Below are 20,839 nucleotides of genomic sequence, written 5' to 3' on the forward strand. Positions count from 1 at the left end.
CCTCTCACCACCTCTCTCCTCTCAGTGCCTCTTCTCCCAGAGGCCTGGGAGGAATTTTCAGCCTTGCAGGAGCTGTGACAGCCTACGGTCACTGCACCAGCACCTGCCAACCTCCCTGCCACCCCGAGCTAACGCTGTGTGCTGGCAGAGCTCACCTCTGGGCAGGGCACTGGGGATTTTCATCACGCTGCCCGCACCTTCCCGAGCCCCAGGGCAGAGCCGTGACCCTGCCCGGACAGCACAAGGCACGGCAGGCACTCACCAATCCCTTTGTGGGGGTCAGGAGGACAGGAGACAAACTTCAGCACCTCGGCCCGCTTCTCCCGCAGCCCCCAGCGATACAGGATTTCTCCGTAGCACTTCTTGAAGTCATCAAACTGCTGAGTGTTGGCAGGGTCCAGGAGCCTGGAGGGACAAACGGTGCTGTCACCCACACGATGTGCTCTCAGGGGCTCTGGCTGCAATGCTCTTCCCAGCAGTGGCCACACAACCCGCTCACATCGCCGGGCGAGCAGCAGGCTGCCTCCACCTACCGTTTGTTCTTCTCGTGCTGGTCCTTCTCACGCTCCCGGGGGTCGGGGTAGGGCAGGTTGCCGTATCGGAAGTCATCCGGCGAGGACTCGCACCAGGGCGTGGATGCCTGCTCCGCGTCCTTGTTGGCTGCAGACACCAGAGAGCTGTGAGCACACCCCGCAAAAAACAACCTAACAGGGAGGAATCCCTCTGGTTTTCCTCTTCAGAAAAAAAGTATTGGGGCAACCCCTTGGAGAGCGCACAGGAACGTTGACCCCAGCAGGCCTGGGCTCCTCTTTCCCAGGAGGGAAGATTCCCATCACCGGGCTGCTCTTACGTAAAGGGGCCTCTGTAGCAAGGTCCTGCCCTGGAGGCAGGGAGCCGACTGCTAATAGCTGCTCCAACACAACATCACCGCCCCGTTAAGTTAACCCCCGTCCTCCACTCTTTCCCATCTCAAAGATGCCTCGATAAGGCTCTGGAAGGGTACAGCGCTGCTAACGGGGCCGATGCTGCCCCAAGGCCACCTCTCGCCCAGCTTCAACCCTGTCACCCTGGAGAACGGCTGGGTTTTGACAGCTTCATAAATCAGCAGGAGATGTCACCAGGGCCACCAAGAAGCCAGCCGTCCCTGCTGCTGCTTCTCCAGGCACAGAAGGAAGCCCAGGGATGACTGTCACCCCGAACCCCATGGCTGATGACACTGCAAGGCCGCTCTGGGTGATCGATGAATGAGTGCAGCACCTTGGAGAGGTGCCAGAAGGCTGGAGGAGAGCAAACGTCACTCCTATCTCAAAAAAAAAAGCAAGGAGGACAAAGGGAACTACGGGCTGGTCGGCCTCACCTCAGTGCCGGGGAAGGCGAGGAAGCTAATCCTGGAAACCATTTCTAGGCACAGGAAGGACAAGAAAAGCATGGGAAGCAGGCAGCACGGATTCCTCGTGGGGAAGTCACTTTTGACCGACCCGATAGCCTTCTACAATAAAATAACTGGCCTGGCAGACGAGGGGAGAGCAGGTGGATAGGTGTTGTCTACCTTCACTCCAGGAAGGCTTTTGACCCTGTCTCCCATCAGATCCTCGCAGGAGCTGTTGGAGCAGGGGCTGGCTGAGCAGAGAGGTGGTTCAAAAACTGGCTGAGCAGCCGAGCCCACAGGGTGGTGATCAGGGGAACAAAGTCTAGTTGGAGGCCAGTAACTAGCGCTGCGCCCCAGGGGTCAACACTGGGTCTGGTCCTGTTCAACGTCTTCATTAATGGTCTGGATGATGTGGCAGAGAGTTTACTAATGACACGAAACTGGGAGGAGCGGCTGATATGCCAGAGGGCTGCGCTGCCAGCCGGAGAGACAGCAACAGGCCGGACAAATGGGCCGACAGGAACCTCACAAAGCTCAGCAGGGAAATGCAAAGCCCTGCACCTGGGGAGGAACAGCCTCAGGCACCAGGACGTGCTGGAAAGCAGCCGAGACAAGGACCCGGGGGTCCTGGTGGACACCAAGCTGAACGTCAGCCAGCAATGTGTCCTTGCCACAAAGAAGGGCGTTGGTGTCCTGGCCAGAGCGTTGCCAGCAGGTCAAGGGAGGTGAATCTGCTCCTGTGTGCTGGGTCCAGGTCCAGGAGACATGGACTTATTGCAAAGAGTCCAGAGAAGGGTAACAGAGGTGATTAAGGGACTGCAGGAAAGGCTATGAGGAAGCCTTCCTATGAGGAAAGGCGGAGAGAACTGGGACTGCTGATCCAGGAGAAGAGGGAGCTCAGGGAAGGTCTCGACCAATGTCCAGAGATACCTGAAGGGAGGCTGCAAAGAGCCAGGCTTTTTTTTTTTCCCCCAGCTCAGCATGTCTAGAGGGGCTGTGGCAGTTTCTCCAAAGCCCAGAGGCAGGAGGAGCAGGACTGTGGGACCACCAACACGGTTACTGCAAGCCCAAGAGCTGCAGCACACACCCAAGGTGCAGAAAGCTGCTGGGGCAGAGCACATCGGCAGTCACAGCCAGTGCTAACTCCCTTCCTTCCCCCACACAGGAGCTAAGACCTAAGCCAGGAGGGAGGCGAATTCCTCTCTCTACTCCCTGGGTTTTGGTACCTATGCTCCAGCCTCCGGTGCCGAGTCCAGGATCTGACATGCTGGAACAGGAGCCGGAGGACGTAAAGCTGGGCTGTTGAGGGGGAAAGGAGAGGAAATCATGTCACCTACGTGAGAGATGTTCAAAGATAGCTGAGACAAAGGGGAAAGAAACGGCTGTCATACGTATCGGCTGTGGGAGGCCAGGTTGGAGGCACGCTGAGGGAAGGGGCCGGAGGAATTGGGGCAGCCCTGGAGCCGGGACTGGGCTTCAAACACGCTGCACAGCATGGCCAGGGTCTGCACGTCGTGGAGCTGCGAGTAATGAGCCAGCCTGGGGAACGAGAGAGACAGAGCATGAGGCTGGGCAGAGGTCAGCAGCAAAAGCATGGAGACTCCAAGGCAACGAACTTCAAGCCCGCTGCATGAATCGATTTGGGCACATCGGTGCCCACGGCAGGCACGTGCGCCCTGCAGGCTGGGCTGTCCCTTCTGCCACACCTTGCAGGAGCAGAGTCCTCCTAACAGGTGGGGGAAAACTGGGCACTCTGGCAATCCAGCAGCACTCTGGGCCTGATTACCCCAGCTCTGTGCAGCAGGACCCGTGGCTGTTCAAGCTGGAGCCATTAAAGTCCCCCCGAGCCACAACGCCTTTTCGGCGAGACCCTCTTCCCACAAGCATCCTACGTTCAGAGCCCGAGGCAAAAACCCCACCACAGGTCTTCTGGATGGCCGTGAAGTTTCTGGATTGCTCTGAAGGCTGAGAGCAAAGCTCCCGTGCTCCCCAGCAGGAGGGAGCTAGGTCAAGCCGCGGTATGCAAAGCCCAGCACACAAATCCTGCGTCTCCCAGTGGGATGGAGCAGCAGACGGTTAATTACTGGTAATTCTCTCTCCTAAACAGATTCACTGGCAGGAAGAATTTTGTGGCTAGCACTTGGCTTTGAGACCAGGGGGGTGATTTCCCAGGAATGGCAGCAGTGAATTTGAAGGCGAACCAAGCCAACGCGATCATTTAGGAGGTGGGGAGCAGAAACCCCAAATCTCTCCTCCTGAGGCAGGCACCGCAGGCACGCTGCAAAGCAGAGCTCCAGCTGCACCTGGGCGATTGCTCAACGCCAGCCAAGGGACACCCGGATGCCTGACGGGAGGCCAAATGCTGCCTCCTGCGTGTCATAAACATACTTGCATAAACACACTTCCCGTCCTGATGCACCTCGGGCTTGAGAGAGGGAAAAAAAGACAAGGTGTGGCACCACGCCAAGGCTGAAATGATGCCGTACAACATACATAGTCATGAAGGGCTCCCTCTGCTTCAGCAACCATTCCCAGTCCCTCCCCAGTGTTCAGAGACCTACAGGGACTCCAGTAATTGCCGTCCAAATGGATGTTGTGCCCAAGGTATCTCCAAATCTGGGTCAGACTTCGGTCCAAGACAGAGATCAGTGGCTACCATGGCCAGCGACCAAACCTGGCAGACAGGAAGGAAAAACATCAAAGCTACAATTAGAAACAGCCAGACTGCGAGGGGATAGGTGTGCACAGATTCACTCGCAGATAAATATGAATGGCATTTTTTTACTTATTGTGTTTTAAAACCAAGAGGGAGCAGTTCCAGCCCCAGTGTGACAAATTATATCAAGAATAACACACAGCTGATGCCTTCCCTGTCCCAGCTGCTTTAAGACTGGGTTAAACCATAGACTACTCTTCCTCAGAGTTTACCAGGAGAGTTTACACAGACCTGTTAGTTCACTTTATGTTCACAAACCACAAAAGGGTTTAAATTTGATAAAGTACTTTCTCACATGCCATGTTTCTTCTTCATTCACCTCCCTTTACCTTACTCTGGAATCAGTTCCCCCTTTTCAGTCTCCATCCCACTGATGGCATATGACTGCATCGAATCTAGGACTGGTTTTTGTGCTGTGCCTTTTTAAAATGGAGCAGGTAAAACATGATATGCCAGGGAAAATCAAAGTTGCTGGTTGGGCATAAAAAAAAAAACAGGAAAGGAAAGCGAGTGTGATGCTGGAAAGAAAACAGATCAGAGGAGACAACCAGAGCTGATGGCACAGGAGGATGGTGGGGACAAAGCTCCAAGTACCCAGAAGAGCAGCCAGCAACCATAATCCTACAGCTGCTCACTGTGAGCTGGAGAGAAACTGAGCAAAGAAACTGAAACAAGGACAGACCTGAGCACAAGACAGCACAGAAAGGAACCTGGAAAGATGTCACTTCCCACAAGAGCAAGTCCCATATGTAACTGCACTGCTCACGTCTCCAAGAATGCCATGAACAAGGCAAGCTGCAACAGGCTGGAGTTACACGGGTGTCCTGGTTTCAGTTAGGACAGAGTTAATTTTCCTCCTAGTAGCTGGTAGGGTGCTGTGTTTTGGCTTAGGATGAGAAGAGTGCTGATAACACCCCGATGCTTTAATTGTTGCAGAGCAGTGCTTACACCAAGCCAAGGACGTTTCAGCTCCTCGCTCTGTCCTGCCAGCGGGCAGGCTGGGGGTGCAGCAGGAGCTGGGAGGGGACAGACCCAGGACAGCTGACCCCAACTGGCCAAAGGGGTATTCTGTACCATATGGGGTCGTGCTGAGCAATATATAGGGGTGGCTGGCTGGGGGGGGGGGGGGTTGGACTGCTTGGGGGTAGACTGGGCATCGGCCAGCGGGTGGTGAGCAACTGCATTGTGCATCACTTGTTGGTACACGTTATTAGTAGTAGTACTATTATCATCATTATTGTTATTATTATTATTATTGTTACTGTTATTTCCCTGTCTAAATAAACTGTCTCTATCTCAACTCCCAGGCTTCACTTTCCCTTTTCTCTCCCCCATCCCAGAGAGGAAGGGGGGAGGATGAGCAAAAGCCCATGTGGTGTCTAGCTGCCGGCCGGGTTAAACCACAACAACGGGCCAGGGAATAAGAAAGCAAGAAAAAGGAATCAGAAAAGTCCTACTGAAGTTACTCCACCAAAGCTCTGCTCCTCCAGGCAAACCAGGCAGCAAAACGAAGCACAGGGGTTACCAGACCTACCTTCTCTCTAGCTGAGCCCACCATGAAGCTAAAAACCTGACAGCAAGACAACAGCTTGAGTTGGTTTCTGCTTACATCAGGTATGGCTCTGGCCATTCCCTGCCCAGAGCTAGGGGGAGCCAAAAGCTCAGGAGAGGTGCAGAGGCTCCTCTGGCAGTGCCAGCCACAGCCAGCTGCTGTCAAAAGCTCTGCCTGTTGCTGTGGGCTGATCACACGGCAAGAGACTGGCCAAAATGGGCATTTTTCTCCAATTACTCGTTGAAGCTGGGGTCTCTGGGCTCAGGCTCTTCTCAGGGAGAAGCTAGCTGCACGTAGTGCCAGTGTGGATGACTGCTGAGCTAATTACAACGGGAATGATTACGTAAGGCAAAACCACCGATGAAAATACGAGCAGCAGCCAGGCAGCTCTGTGCACTGTTACTTCCTCTGCAGGCTCCAAAGCGGGCTGCACCCCCAGCTCTGCCTGCAGGAACCCTGAAACGTGTGCAGGACCCTGCTGGCAGCCCTGGGGAGGGACCTCTCGATGACAAGAGCGAGGAGATAGAGAGCACCCCTGCAGCTGGTCCACAGGCCTCGGTTTGTTGAACATTTCAGGCTCCCTGGAAGAAGTGCTGAGCCCAGCTGGCTGTTCGGGTATCAAGGGGACAGCACAAGCAGTTTGAGAAAGAAGTCTGAACCAACACAATACCTGCACGAGATCCCTCCGTCCAACAGCCAAGGCGGAGGCAGCATTCTTCTGGCAGGTCTCCTGGATATTGTTCACATTCAGTCTGAAAAGCAAGCGGACAGATGAGCTCAGCGAGCAGTCCGGAACCTGCTGATCAATCTGAAACCGCAAGCACGACGAGGATCCCATCCTGCCCTCTGCTGTTCTCCAGGGATCACTGCCATCCTCCTGCCAACCCCACCCTTCACCTTCCCTAGCACACTGCTGATTTATCAAGCTCCAAACTAGCTTGGTCCCAAGACACCACTTCCACGAGGATGTGGGATCCAACTTGTGGCAGAACACCACCAAGCCAAGAGGTGTTCCTGTCCCTAGAAGCCTCCTCTGTTTCCTCCTTTACGAAGGGCAGCCTGCTTCTTCCCTGCATGCTTACAGAGTGAAAACGGTGAAGGATCAGCCAGCATTACCAATGCTAAGGAAGCAAAAACTCACAAAAAGAGATTTTACAGCTATCTGAATTAGACACTTTGGGAAAAGACGCTCCTTGTTTATAAACACATAAACAAAACCCAGAACTTCTCCATCCTTTTCATTAAGGTAGGAGAACTTGCTGCACAGACACTGGCATGCATGTATAATCAGGTCTCCGAGGGAATGAGGCATCCCAAATACTTCTGAAATTAAAAATCCTTATGAGCCAAGAGCAGTTTGAGAGCATGAGAACATGCATTTATTGGGATTTTTTTAAGCTGTGCACTGAACTGTGGAGTTCGTCAAGATTTAAGAGATAATCTTTAAGATTTGAGAGCTAATTAGTATCAATAACTTCTCTTTCTAGCTTATAAAGAACCGAACCTCTAAGAGTTGCGGAGATGATGCTGGAGCACCAGTTCAGCCACAGATTTTCAGCTTTCTAGGAGATGAGTCTCCTCTCCCAGGGGGAGAGGGGCACCACAAGAAAGCAGCAAGGCAAGGCTAAAGGAAGAAGGTAGGGAAACATCCAAACACTCGAAGGATGAAAGCACAGCAATGCCAACGACAGCTGCTTTCCTTCGGGGAAGGATCCCAAGCTGATACTCACATGTAGAGCTCTCCCAGCAACTTGTGCACGGGCAGCAAGCAGGAGATATCTTGTATAATGACTTTTCCGGCGGCTTTGATGGGTCGGTTGTTGGCATCTGTCCCCTCTCGTTTGCTTTTCCACCTCCTGGATTTCTGCAGAACGAATGGCAGCGTGTTACCGGGGAGGCCAGCAGGCTTCTCGGGCCGGGGAACAACGCACTAGGGTGAGGAACAATGCAAGCAGCACCCAAACCTGCCTCTCAGAAGGCTCTGGGCTACCCTGGAAAACATCCATGACATGCCCAGGAGAACAAGCATCTCCATCTGTAGGGAGTGAAAAGCAGGTCAAGGCAGCGAGCTCCAGGTCAAACTCACTCAAAAAGCATTTTGGGAGTTCCCCTGTGAAAGCCGACACGAGAAGGACTCAGCATGGGGATGCCAATCACACCCAGGAGGGTTTGGCAGGAGGACGGCTCAGTTATCACCCTGGTTAGGGGGCTGGGAACCCTCTGCACGCAGACCACCGCTGACTCCAGCCAACGCTCAGCACGGAGACGCGTGGGAGCAGCTTCTGCTTGCCCTCAGCTTCAGGGCAAGCCACAGGTCCAGGCTCTTGCTCTCCTCTCTCTGTGTCTGAGCACACCCTGTTCAGCGCCAGGACAGGGCTCCCACCTCTCCTGCTTTATCAGCAGCTCCACACAAACGGCAGGTGATAAAGCAGGGCCCACGCTCTCCTAACAACCCCTCGCTACCAGGTTTGCAGCTCTTTAGGGCTGGCTCAGGACGTGAGGCTGAGGGGAGAAGAAAGGAGAGGAATCAACACAGGGGAACAAAGCCAGGAGCACAAATACTCCCCGTAATGGGCACGGAGGCCGTCCGCGTGCCAAGCAGCATAAAGCTCCCTTGGCTTTACGATGCCCCGCAGGGTATTTGGCTTCTCCTCGTGGCTCCAGGAGGCCGGCGAGGAGGGACGAGGACGTGCAGCAGCATTGCAGGCACTGGAGCTCCAGGAGGGAAGCTCTGGCTGCTCTGCAGGGCTCCCAGGAAAGCAGCGGATGCTTCGCAATGCTGCTCTCCTGTGGCAAGTCCCCTCACTGACACGAGGTGCTGATGCTCCTACACAGAAGCATCCCCTAGAAGTCTAAAACGCTCTCTTACCCTTGGGCAGACAGCACCTCTTGGGGTGACACCTAGAAATATTGCTGCCCCCTCCGTGCTGAGGGATTTGGGGCAGCCAAATGCCACCGGTGTGCAGCGAAGGCTTGCTGATGCTGCCAAAAACACGGGAGCAAAGCTTGGGAGCCCCAGCACAAGGACGTGCCACGCTGGAAGGGCTGCCAGGCTGCTCACAGCACGGCCCATCAGCAGCCAACATTCGTGCTGCATCTCAGCAGGCATCCGAAGCCAGAATGCAGGGGCAGAGCCGTGCTCTGCGGGTAATTTGGAGAGCACCTGGCCACCTCCGAGCGAGGCAGGGTCCCTGCCCTCTTACTGGGGACAGATTCAGCCTGCTCCCGCCAGAGCCGACTGAAGAAGCCTCCCAACAGGTATTGCAAAGACTGGAAACACGGACAACACATACCACTTTCCACAGGCACTTGTGGGTTGTTGGGTTTTTTTTTTGGAGAATGACAGCAAATGAGGATGAGAATGGAGAAGAGAGCCCACGAATGGTTTCCACCGCTTGCTGTTAGCAGAGCACCAGACAAATGAAGACACTAGATGCATCAGAGCCCCTCCAAAACCTGGACTCGCAACAAAATCTTCCTGCTTTCTTCCTCCTAGCACTGCCTGGTTGTTAGCAGAAAGGAAAGCCCTGATTCTTTACTGGGGCAGTGGCAGGAGCAGGGTTAGGCAAGGGCCACGTGCCCTGCTGGTACTACGCTGCTGTGCCCACTGACCATAGAAATCCTAAAGCCACGTGGAAAACATCTCACTGGTTTTAACAATTTGCCTCAGTTAGCTACAGCAGCTATGTGTTAGAGAGAAAATGACCATCAGAAGCACGGGAACATCACTGATGAAGTACAGCTCGTTACCTCTGACAGCAGGGCAAGTCCTAGCTTGAACCTCGTACCTACTGGAGCGTTACAGGGACTGCTCTCCACCAGGCTGCACTGGAACACTTTCAGCAGGAGTTACCAAAGGCAAGGAGAGCTCTGGCTTGGGGCTGCCTGGCCAAGGTCCACCACAAGGTTTCCTCTCTCCCTTCTGCTCCAAGTCGTCTCCCAGGAGGATTTCCCACTACCCAAAGGAGCCACAGAGGCCGGCAGGCGGCAGGGCAGGGCAGGAGACGTGCCTCTTCCTAGGGGCTGGAGCACAGGTCAGAGGGGAGCAGGGAGCACAGTGGCTGGAGCAGAAATCAGCATGCGTGCACCAAGCTAACTGGTGGCAGGAGGGCAGACACAGGCGCTGCCCCCAGCGTTTCTGGCTTTCTGCAACCTAGAGCCCACACTAGGGAGAACTGCACCTACCCAGCTGCTCCTGGGAGCTTAAGGAGAGGGAGAAAAGGAAGAAAACAGCGGTGGTGATAGCAAATTGAGACTCATCAGCTCCTCAGAGCACCAGAAGGAAAGAAACCAGAGCGTTGATGACAGTCATGGGGTTGGAGGTGACAGCGGGGGACAGCACTGAACGACGACTAGAGAAGCCAGCCTGCACCTGCGCTACCATACCAAGGCTGCAATTTGCTGCAATCCGAGGTGACAACGATGGCAGTAAATGGGTTACACGTAGAAAACAGACAGCCCAAGAATAAGCCACCAACTGCTTCGCAGCAACCATCACCGTCAGTGCGTACTCAGCAGAAGTCGGTCCGAAATGCTGCATGCCTGCTGGAAAGGATGCCGAGCGCCTCTGCGTCCTGCCGAGGCAGGAGGTGCCCTAAGGAGCAACTGCCTACAGCTTAACTCCCCCGTGCAGGTCATGCAGCACCACCTGGATTTTATCTTCAAAATAATCAACGTTTGCTATTCACAGCATCTCCCACAGTACCAGGCTACTTCCACGGACAGGCAAAAAAGTTGAGGCACTTTTGAATCAAGTGTCCCAAAGCAGGAATATTTCCTTTTCTTCCCTGTGTCTTCACCTTGAGCACCAGTGCCAACTTAGGAGAGCACAATTAGACTCTTCCCAAGGTTATCCGCAAACGCAATCAGTATTTCAAGGCTTTGACTGCCCCACGTATCATTTTTTTTAAGTATATGTTACATAAAATTATAACTTTATCTCTTCACCACGTGTTCTTCCTTCCAAGCCAGTGGGGCAAGCAAATTAAACTGTGGCCCTGGGTGCACCACCATTTACCACATCAAAAACTAGCATGTTCTTTTCCTGTTTTTGTTTTTTGGTTTTTGTTTTCTTTTTTTTTTCTCCTTCCTCTTTCAATCAATTCCTAATCCAAGACAGAACTTTGTTTCTTGCCTCCACTCCTCACATTTCATTAGCTCTTCACAAAAAGCCTCTGGAGTCAAGTAAATTACTTCTGTTTTCTTTCACCTCTTATTTGCTAGTATAGTCTTAGAGTTCTTGTAATTAGGAAGGCTTGATCCTATTATACCAAGTTAAATTAGGTGTTACAGGATTCTGTTTTATTCCCTGCTGTCTTGTGAAGAGAGCATGAAGGTGAACAGCCGTGAAAAAAGTTGTTCACACCATCAGACCTAAAAAGGCCATCTTTAGACTGGAGTTTTCTAAGCTCTGCCTGTGTGTGGCAGATGACTGATGTGACAGTAATTGCCCAAATTTACAGCACAGCTTGAGCAACGCTGATATCAAGACATTCATGTTCAAGCTTGAGGGACTTGTGGACCTGACTGAAGGAAAGCACTTGTCAAAGCAGGCTTGGAAGGGCAGGTGCCAGGAGGAAGGAGCACCAGCCAGGTGGTGCGATTCTAAGGGCTGGGAGAAGCTCACGAATTAAGGAGAAATCCCACTCCCTGCTCCAGGAAATAAGACTTTGTGGTGCGTTGCACATGCTCGTTTCATTGAGATGACAGATCGCTATCAGCAGCTCAACCAGTTTGTTTCTTCCGCAGTTCTTAAACAGTGCCATGCCAGCAGCTTGCTGCTCCTTGGTATTATTTTCCAGCAAGTCCTCCCTCTCCAGAAGGGCTTCATCTTTTTCAGAAATGAGGTGTTCTGATGTCACTCTCCTCAGCTGGTTGATGCTGCATAATAATTGTTCAACTCCTCTGCAGCGCACACTCTGCTTCTTAGGGGTCGATCCTTTTTTACACCCCAAATTACCCCTTGGCATCCTTTCCTGGCTGCTAAGCCAGGTAAAATAGGCATGTCATGAGTCAGTACTTGTACCCTTTGAACTTGTGTCTGCTCCTGTCCGCTCACACTTGCGTTTGCTCCCCCTGAAACCCTATGTGGAGTGCAAGTCCCCCACCTCTGTGCAGGTTACTCAAAGGCAGGCAGGTGGCATTTTATTCTTGGGCCCTTGGGCAGAAGACAGGGTAATATCAAGGACAGTATTAGCACAGCGCACAGTACCGGGAAGTCGTTAATTGCTTGTATGGACCAACGTCGCCGGGCAGAGCGAGGAGACATCTGTATGTGAAAACATTATACCCAGGAAAAGGGAAGAAAGACACCAAGAAAATTAAAGACAAAGGTAAATAAACTGGAAACGAAAAGTGCCCTGAACCAGCAGAGTAAAAGATACTATTCCCCATGGTTCTGTTACACAATGGACAGTTGCAAACCGAGACCCCGCTTTCATCCACGCACAATTGCACTATGCATTACCTACAGACCTGGCAAAATGCGGGCTGCTGGAGGGAAGATTTCAGTGATCTCAACCCTAAACAGTCTCCCACATGGAATTGTACTACCCCAATAGGTGTGTGCCCTTGTTCACACCATGATGTGACAGCAGAGAGGACAGCACCACGCTGCCCCACGTGCCAGGCTCCTGCTCTAGCCAGTTTTCCCCTTTTTGGCTGAAGAGGAAGGCAGCCAAATGTGACCCCAGCTGCACCATTTTTAACCCAGCTCTCTGACATGGAAATCTGCAGCAAGCTAAGCAAACCCTCCTGCTCGCTCAGCCATCCCTTTAACATCCAGCATCCTCCAGGACTTCGTTCACTGGAGCCTGCTGTAACTGTTCACTTTCATTTCGAAAGCAATAAAAGACAAGCAGCGGGATATTAGAAGGGATGCAGAGACCTGTACCCAGAGACCTGTACCTGAGGAACTCATTTGGGTTGAGCGAGCAATCAAGTTCACTGACTGACCATGCAGAACAGCTCCAAAAGTAGGCTTTCATTATGAACCTGCAGATATTTCATTAAGCACTCAGCGCAGGATTATAACAATAAACTGGATCTCTCAAAGCACATCATTGTGGGCTCACCTGACAAAGATATTTGTTAGAGTTCTGGAAGAGTCAACACAATAAAAAGGGGAAGAACGGGGTTATTTGTGTTGTGTGCAGTGTATTTTGCATTTATTTTCAGCTGATGACAGGCAGCCCTCATCGTCAGGCATGCCTGAGCCTCTGCCTTCCCTTGCAGCTCACGGGGAAGCCAGGGAGCCAAGGGATGAGGCTCTGTTTGAGGACTGCCTGGCCCCATGGAAAGAGACAAAGCTGCAGCTTTGTGCTATGTGTTCCTCCACTGCATCTCGCAAGAGAGGGAGAAAAGGATTAGCAGAAGGAAATGCAGTTTAGTGGAGAGCAAGCAAAGCTGAGCTCAGTCACCCCCCTAAGTCCTGCTCTCCGTAGGCAGCCGCTGCTGCCAGCCCTTGGGACTCGTGGCTCCGCTCCCCCATGTGGAGTTTGCGAGGGCTGCAAGCAGCCAAAGCCCGAGGGAAGCCCTGAGAAGCAACAGCAGCTTCCAGGCTCTGCCGTGACAGAAGCGTGAGGACACCACAGGCACCAGCCATGGGCATGGCTGTCCCTCAGGCAAGGCTGAGCAGTGCCCAGGTCCCCACCAGCACCTTTAACTGGAGCGAGAAAACCACGGCCACGCACTGCCTTTAAGAGAAATCCAGGCTTGAAACACTGATGGCACTGCCACAGTATAAATGCAGATTCTCCTTTCCGCTGCTTTTTTGACTACTAGCTTTTTAGACTACTATTTTTTATTTTTTGTTGACTTCTTTTTTGTAGGAAGGAAGGAAGGAGGAGCATGCACGCATGAATAATGTGAGAAAGATACATACGTGTGTATATATACATACACACACATTTAAACGAGCACAGAAGGGCTGAACGTCACATTTAGTTTCATTTCTGTTTACTAAGGAGATCTCTGCTAGGCTCAGCAGCTCCCCTGCTTTTATGGGGACATGCCACATTCCCTGTCCGGCAATGCACAAATCCCATTTGTTAGTTAATGGTGGTTGCTGCATGGGATTTAAGTTTAAATACTTGGTTATGTCTGACAAATTCAGGTTAGGGGCTGAAGTTATGTAACTTGGTAGTTTACCGCACAATTTCAACTTTTATTTAATGCAAATATGAAATCCAAGCTTTCAGAGCTCCCAAGACTCAGACTCTGGGGTTTTTATGCCTTAAAATCCTCACAATGAAATGCCATAAGAATATTTAGCATTGATTTAACAAAGGCCGGGACATCAACTCCCAAAGAGTCAGAAAACCTTTGCTGAAGGGAGATGTGAGGTTTTTTGATCTAGTCCATCTGCAGGAACATTTGAGCTAGCTCTCTGCTAGGGCCCTTACCCTTCTTCCAACCCAGCGTGTGAGGACACAGCCTGGCACGGGGACGGGGAAGGAATTTTCCCTGGCTTTCAGCAGACGTGGCAACACACATGCTTTACTCTCTAGATCCACCCCTCCCAAAATCTTGTCACCATCAGTACGCGGACTGGGGAGACAGGTCACATGAAATTGCACCAAGCTGCTTCCACACGTTATTTTTAGCCTTGTCTGTCATCTCAGAGAGCTGCGTGTCAGAGACAAGCACGCTGCAGAGGACAGAGGTAGCTCTTTAAATAAACTCCCCTGCAAAGCCTGGAACAGGCTGTAATTCCTGTACCAGTCAGCACCATTTTCTCCTCTCATCAGAAGAAGTCTGGGGAGGGGCAATAAAAATCACTAGAATGCGAACTCCCAGAGTCTTCTGGGATCTGTATGGAAGCAAAACTCCACCAGGAGCAGAGCCTCCCCGTGCCCTGGAAGGGAACAATCCTTTCTGCCCCAAAGCCTTGCTTGGAAACAGCAATGGTAACAAGACCTGTGCCTAAAACAGAGGTACATAGATTGGAAGTTCTTTGGAGAAACATATAGGGATGATTTTTGTTTAAAGTAGTCCAGAGGCACATATCCCTGCAAGAGACACCTGTAACAGAAATGAGCCAAACACACCCCGTAATTCAGGAGAGGTTACTGATAAGCTTCACAGAGCCCTCTGCAGCTACATACATCAGGGAGAACAGAGAAAAAGAGTGGCCTACATGTACTTATCTGGAGGCTACAGCTTCATGTGTGAGATCTTAACTCTACATAATGCAAAGGGAGAGAGTGTAATGTACTGAAGGAAGCTGTGATGGTCAGTCTAGAGAGATATCAAAATAAGCAAGTCAAAGGCTGGATCAGCAAAGAAGTTACTAACAGGAGATAAAGCCACGTGACATTTTTAGAGAGCTGCCTCTAAAAGGATGCCTTCTTGAGAGGAATATGAAACTTCTGTTACAGCAATGCTCTCAGCCGTACAAAGAGAACACAAGTCAGAACAGCTGAAGTGCCAGGAGAGGCTTTCTGGCCTGGTACTTACCCTCTCTTTGTAGTAGAAGGAGCTAATGGAGACCTGCTCCTTCTCGCTGCGTGTAGGGCTCCCGCTGTACAAACGCAGATTGCCCGGGGTCTCTGTGCGGATCTTCATTGGGGTAATGAGGCCGCTGTGGTACGCTGATAAAGCTGACAGGGACCTAGAGACAAGAGAACGCTTTCAGCAGGAGCTTACATCCACCATGGTGCTCTGGAGGCTCAGAATGACACCTCTAACCCAAGCTGTTTCACCCTTTCTGAGGGGTGGCAGTTCAAAGAGCAGGCAGACCTCAGCTACAACACCAGGTACTCACCTGGGTGTGGGTTCTGTTGGGGACACGGCACGGTGCATGGTCATGGGCCTCGTGAAATACACCAGGTACCCTGCAGAGACAGGACACAGCATAAAGATCCCGCGACAAGGAGCAGACTGCCCGGGGTGGTGTCAAGGGGCAGGGGGCCCATCCATTTCTCTGAGTTATCAACCCAAATCCACTTCTTCCAAACCCATTAAAGAGCACGTTTTGTTGACCCACTCCACTACAAGAGTTTCAGGACTTAGCAGGTCTCACTGAGCCTATTCAAAGCAGTATTACTGTTTTACTTCTGCTGGGAATTTGGTGAGGCCTATAGGAAAAGCAGCTTTCAAAACATGCTCAAATTGTTAGGTACAGAAGAGTCATGCCTGCATCTGAAACACCACAGTGAAACTTAACACCTCTTTTCAGACCTTAACCTGTTTTTTTTGGGACAAGGGAGAGGGTGCAGAATGATAAAAGAGTAGTTAATAACAAAAATACCCATTCAGCAAGGGGGTAAATTGAGTCCAAAATCACAGGAATTTTGTGAAGGCCTGAGAGCCAGAGTATGTCCAGCAGTTTGATGCTGGTAGGAGGGAAATGGGCAAGGAAAAAAGCTACTCCCAGTCTTCTGTAAAAGAGGTGTGCCAGTGCCTCTGGCAGGCCTCATGCCAAGGGCCACTTCTTCATTCAGTCCTGGGTTTCCAGATCTTAAAATTCTACATGCAACACCATGTATGCAGTTGCTAACTAGGCTCATTACCTATAAATTTATCACAACATTGCTACTTTAGTAGGGTTTCTCACTCCTTGAGTGGCAGAAACTAAAGCCTCATCTTGTTCAGAGGCCTGAGTGTTCCCCTAGACACTAAAGGGACCGTTCCCCTGAGAGCTGTTGTAATGTATCAGCGACGGGGCTGACCTGCACCACAGAACCGGGCTCCCGAGGTCCGTGGAAACGGGATGTTGGAGTCCTGGTAGGAGCCGTAGGCGTTGGAGACCCGGGCGAACGTGGGCAACGGGGGCGTCACGGAGTTCGACAAAGCGTAGGGATTGCTGGACGTGCTGTCCTCTTGGTTCTGAAACGGGAGATACCCAGGATCACGCTCCTGATGCCACAGGAAGGAAACCACCGGGTATCCTAGTGCCAAGCAGCCTCGGGGCAGGTGCCTCCCCTTTGAACCGAAGCAGATCAAGCACAGAGCATGGCTACTGCTCCGGCTGCAAAGGCACTTGCAGGCTCATGTACCTGTGAGCAAAGTGCTACTCTGCACTCTGATCTCTCCCACCACAGCTGTACTGATATTCAGAGCTCAGCTAGGGCGAAAAACTGGTCTCAGGGGAAAGCTATATAGAAAATCTGACCTTCAGACTCCAGATATGGCTCCCAAGAACAAAACAGGGAGCTGAGCTAAACCCAACACCTCCATGATGCAAGCGAGACAAAGTCTCCTCGAAGAGGAATACTTCTACAACCCACACAACCGTGGGGGTGTCAAAAAACAGGCTGGGCACCTTAAATGAGGAAAACAGGTGGTGTGAGCCAGGTGTGAACAACTGGGAGACCTCAAGCCTGTCCAGAGGAATTTTAGCAGAAATCCACATTTATCTGGATAAGCTGAAGAATTTCTTTAGACCTGAGCTGTAAAGGCAGCAGCATCTGGCTCAAATCATCTAATTTCCATACAAGTGGGGAGAAGTTCCCACTCACAACAGTACTGCTGAAATTAAACAGAATTCAGCTTTCCATGTTAAAAAAACAAAAAAAACAAAAAAAAACACACCTTATTTGTGATGAATAAACAAAGCCTCTTCAAAAAGAAAACTGAGGAACCTCTCTAATCTTTTCCTGAATGCTGAGAACACCCACTCTGGCACACTGCACCCACACACAGACCTAACACCTGACACTGGGATGCTGAGTAGGTATCACAGATCTCTCAGCTAAGGGCAGAGTGGGACTTGTGTTTCCCCGCAGTATCATCCCTACAAAACCTTAGCACGAAGCTTCAGAAAAAAAAAAAAAAGAAAAAAGAAAAAACAACAGACTTTCACAGCTTTAAAGACCTTAGAATAGGACTGGCAGGATCTCTGGCTGGAACTGAGGAGGTAAAGACATCTGCCACTGCCTTTCAGACAAGAATGAATCCATCGCCTCCCTGAAAACTTATTTTCTTTCACAGTTGACAACCATGCCCTGGCAGTCAAGGATCTACTCAGAGCTGGGAAGCTACCATGCACTGCTTGGCTTCTGGAGCTGCTGTGATGCTCCAACTCCCCGTAATTCCTGCTGACCTGAATATTAGTGAGCATGCAGAGTTCCCCAAAGCAACAAACCTTCAGGGCCTGATTTTCAGAAATAATGCATCTAATCACCCACTCAGTTTTCTTCAACATTAACCACCGGCGCTTACACAGATGCAGCAGCCAGTCACAGGGGTCTATTTACACATCTAATGAGGCCGGACTCTCACTGCAGAGTCAGAAGCGTGGGATGTGGGAGAAGACAACAAACTAGGGCAGAAAGCCCATGTAGTTCTCCATACCACAACAGACTCCAGCCAGGAGACCAGCTGACGCAGGCAGGGCTCCAGGCAGCTCTGGTTCCGCTTCACTTTCTGCAGAGAAGTGTCTTTCAATATCTGGAATACAAACAAGATGCAGATTGAATCGTGGTTACTTCCACACCTTCCCACATCCTTTTTTTGTCTGCAGCAAAGTTACCAGGCTGTAGAGACTGAAGGGCCAGAGGCATCCCAGAACACCTACTGGAGCCACACTGGAGTGGGTTGCACTGATGTGCTGCCTGCCTTGAGCTTTCATCAGAGCTCTGAAGGGTCACCTGGGTTCTGAGCCAGGATTTGGGCTTCTGTTTTACTGTAACCCATACGTTCCATACCAGTTTGTGGCAAACTGGATCCATCTCTTTCAAGAAGGAACCCAGATCAATCCATTTACCTGATATGCAGGCTTGGACCTAAGCCTGAGGCTGAATTTGGTATCAAGGTAGCCAGTGTAACCCTAGCACACAGCACTGTCAGACTCAGGGGGATTGAAGCATTAAAGACTGAGGTGCTCAAACACTTAGAAATCTCTGGGTTTGCTTCCTCCCCTTGAAGAGCAATTTCTCATCATCCCTTTCCATTCAGATGCTGACCATTCCACGTGGTCAGCACAGTAAAAAAGAAAAAAACGTTTCCTCTCACCAAGGAGGACACAAAGTATTCTCCCCTCAAGCTTTGAGGGGAACACAACAAAATTCAGTGATTATAAGCCCAAAGACAACAGCACTGTATGTCTCTACCCCTACATCTCTACCGTGTATCTGTTTTAATTTAGGAAACAGCCTACAACCTCACCCTTTCTTCGTGGTCCTAGGGTAAATCAAGGTTGTTGCTCCCATTGTGTTTATAGAAGGCAAGAGAGAGCAGCTCTTGTTGCTGGAGAAGGGCTTTCAGCAGCAGTAGGACTTTCTGTATCAGATGATCAAATACCTAGTATGGAATTTGTGGGGTCGGTGTAAAAAGTTCTCTAGTTCTTAAAACAGTTTGTGGGGGAGAGCATGAAGCAACAGCTCAGAAATACCATACTTTCTGTAGCTGGATGCTTATATGGTCATTTGGTCTATTAAAGGATTGGGGGAAACTGTGTGAGAAGAAGGATGATAGGAATGGTATTCTACAAGAATGTAGAATAGCAGGGAAAAACACACTCACAGTGCATTAGTGAAGGAAGGCAAATACTGGGCTGCAAAGCCAACAAATACGTCACCCTAGAGGCTCCAAAATACATTAATTCTAGCAGTGGTCTGTGGTATATCTTCAGCAAGGTCTGATGTCTTACTGTGTCAGGAATCTAGACACCAGGTGTCGAGCACGTGTGTGTCTGTACAGCCCGTGTACGCTCCCCACACACCTTCAGCAGCTTGGCCTTCATGGAGGCAGTGATCGAGGTCGGGTTGATGAACTGGAAGGACGGCACGGCGTTATTGGGGTATTGAACAGGGAACATCACCAGCATCCTGACTCGGTGGTTGCCGCAGTGCACCGACACCGTGCAGCTCCGATTCACCGCATCCATCTGCGCGAGGGAAAGCAATCGCTCTGTAGTTACATCTCCAAGGCCCTCTAAACTCACAGTGCCTTAAATCCACGCTGAGGGGCTGATTCCTCTGCACGCCCGTACGATGAAGTCATGCTGTTCTCAAGGGCAGCAAACACAGTGACAGCAAAAACCCCAGGCAGAGGGGAGCAGCCGGCACCACGAGCCCTGCAGCTCCTGCAGACGGCAGCCAGCACAGGCTGCTCCACTTCACCTGGCTGTGCAGGGCTCCAGGCCCAGTAACAGGCACCATCCAGGGTCACATCCCACTGTCTCAGAAAGATGCAGAAGGATGTGAAACCACAGGGGTGGGGAAAGAGGGCAGGCAGTGCCTCAAGCCTCCCATCCCAGGACTCTGAGGGACAGAGCGAGGGCTGAGCAGACTAAGTTCAGAAACAGCTGAAATGAGATCAGCTCCACGTCCTGGAAGAAGTCACTTTGCAGTCTTGGCAGGGAGGAAAACACAGTCCAGCCTTCTTGGGATCAGTGCCAGGGTACTTGCTGAGCTGAAATGCCTCCCTCTCTCCCAGTGTTTGGGATTATCCTCTTTTCTGCTACCCCCGGCCAAAAAAGATCTCGCCAGCTCAAAATAAACCTTGTTTACAGGCAGCAGTCACTGCAGCAGAAGGGTTCCCCTCAATAGGCTCTGATGAGCCAGCTTGCCCACATTCCCTCCGAGCCAGTCAGCAGAAGGAAACTCCCTACCTCCACGTTGACATTTCGGATCTGCACGTTGATCAGCGAAAACTCCTGCTGCAGCGTTTGAGGCAGCCCCAGCTGGTCTGTCTTCTTCCCCACCAGGAGATCATTCAGGAAGTCTTCTTTTAAGGCTGACAGGAGAGATGCAGAACAGACTGAGACAAGTTACAGGAGACCTCTGGCACGCGATGCCGGGAGGCAGCCAAGAGAGCAGGCTTTTCTCTGCTCCTTGAGGTATGACTTTTACCTGGCAGAGACCTGCGAGCTGGAGGGTCTCAGCTGCTGTTTAGAGGCAGGCTTCAGAGACTTGCTCTTAAAAAACACCAAACCTGTCTGCACTCTGGTTTCCGAGGAAAGTTACAGAAGCTACCTGCATTTTGTACAGCCCTAAATGGTCTGGTCTCTACTCATCCGAGACACCTTCTCCTCCCCACACAGTACTGCCAGGGTCACAAACAGCTGAAGTGGAGCCTCTGGGTCCAGCTGCCAAAGCAGGCTCCAGGAGGAGCTCTGGTCTTTGGGATTCACACCCCACCGCTCGTGGCTTTCAGGGAATGTGTCCAACGCAATCTGATGAATAAGGCTTTGGGAGAGAGGCGAGGGTATTTCTGGCCCTAAGAGAGGTTTAATTCATTTGATGCAGCAGTGTGCTTT

General features: G+C 51.3%; 1 protein-coding gene across 9 annotated transcripts in view; it reads right to left on the reverse strand.

Annotated features, from left to right (window-relative positions):
- Positions 1 to 20,839, reverse strand: part of WDR59 (WD repeat domain 59) — a 44,645-nt gene that overhangs the window by 1,191 nt on the left and 22,615 nt on the right. For 7 of the 9 annotated variants that reach the window (XM_068693048.1, XM_068693049.1, XM_068693055.1 and 4 more), the window contains 14 exons: positions 20,192 to 20,316; positions 19,301 to 19,465; positions 17,932 to 18,027; positions 16,308 to 16,464; positions 15,401 to 15,470; positions 15,094 to 15,247; positions 11,849 to 11,905; positions 7,368 to 7,501; positions 6,308 to 6,389; positions 3,931 to 4,043; positions 2,761 to 2,908; positions 2,596 to 2,668; positions 534 to 660; positions 263 to 405 (listed from right to left, as the gene is read on the reverse strand). In XM_068693048.1, the coding sequence (XP_068549149.1) occupies positions 263 to 405; positions 534 to 660; positions 2,596 to 2,668; positions 2,761 to 2,908; positions 3,931 to 4,043; positions 6,308 to 6,389; positions 7,368 to 7,501; positions 11,849 to 11,905; positions 15,094 to 15,247; positions 15,401 to 15,470; positions 16,308 to 16,464; positions 17,932 to 18,027; positions 19,301 to 19,465; positions 20,192 to 20,316 (1,644 nt within the window). The remainder of the gene's footprint in view (positions 1 to 262; positions 406 to 533; positions 661 to 2,595; positions 2,669 to 2,760; positions 2,909 to 3,930; positions 4,044 to 6,307; positions 6,390 to 7,367; positions 7,502 to 11,848; positions 11,906 to 15,093; positions 15,248 to 15,400; positions 15,471 to 16,307; positions 16,465 to 17,931; positions 18,028 to 19,300; positions 19,466 to 20,191; positions 20,317 to 20,839) is intronic. The other 2 variants (XM_068693051.1, XM_068693053.1) reach the window with 1 other exon arrangement.

The sequence above is a fragment of the Anas acuta genome, chromosome 10, assembly GCF_963932015.1.
Source record: "Anas acuta chromosome 10, bAnaAcu1.1, whole genome shotgun sequence".
NCBI lineage: Eukaryota > Metazoa > Chordata > Aves > Anseriformes > Anatidae > Anas > Anas acuta.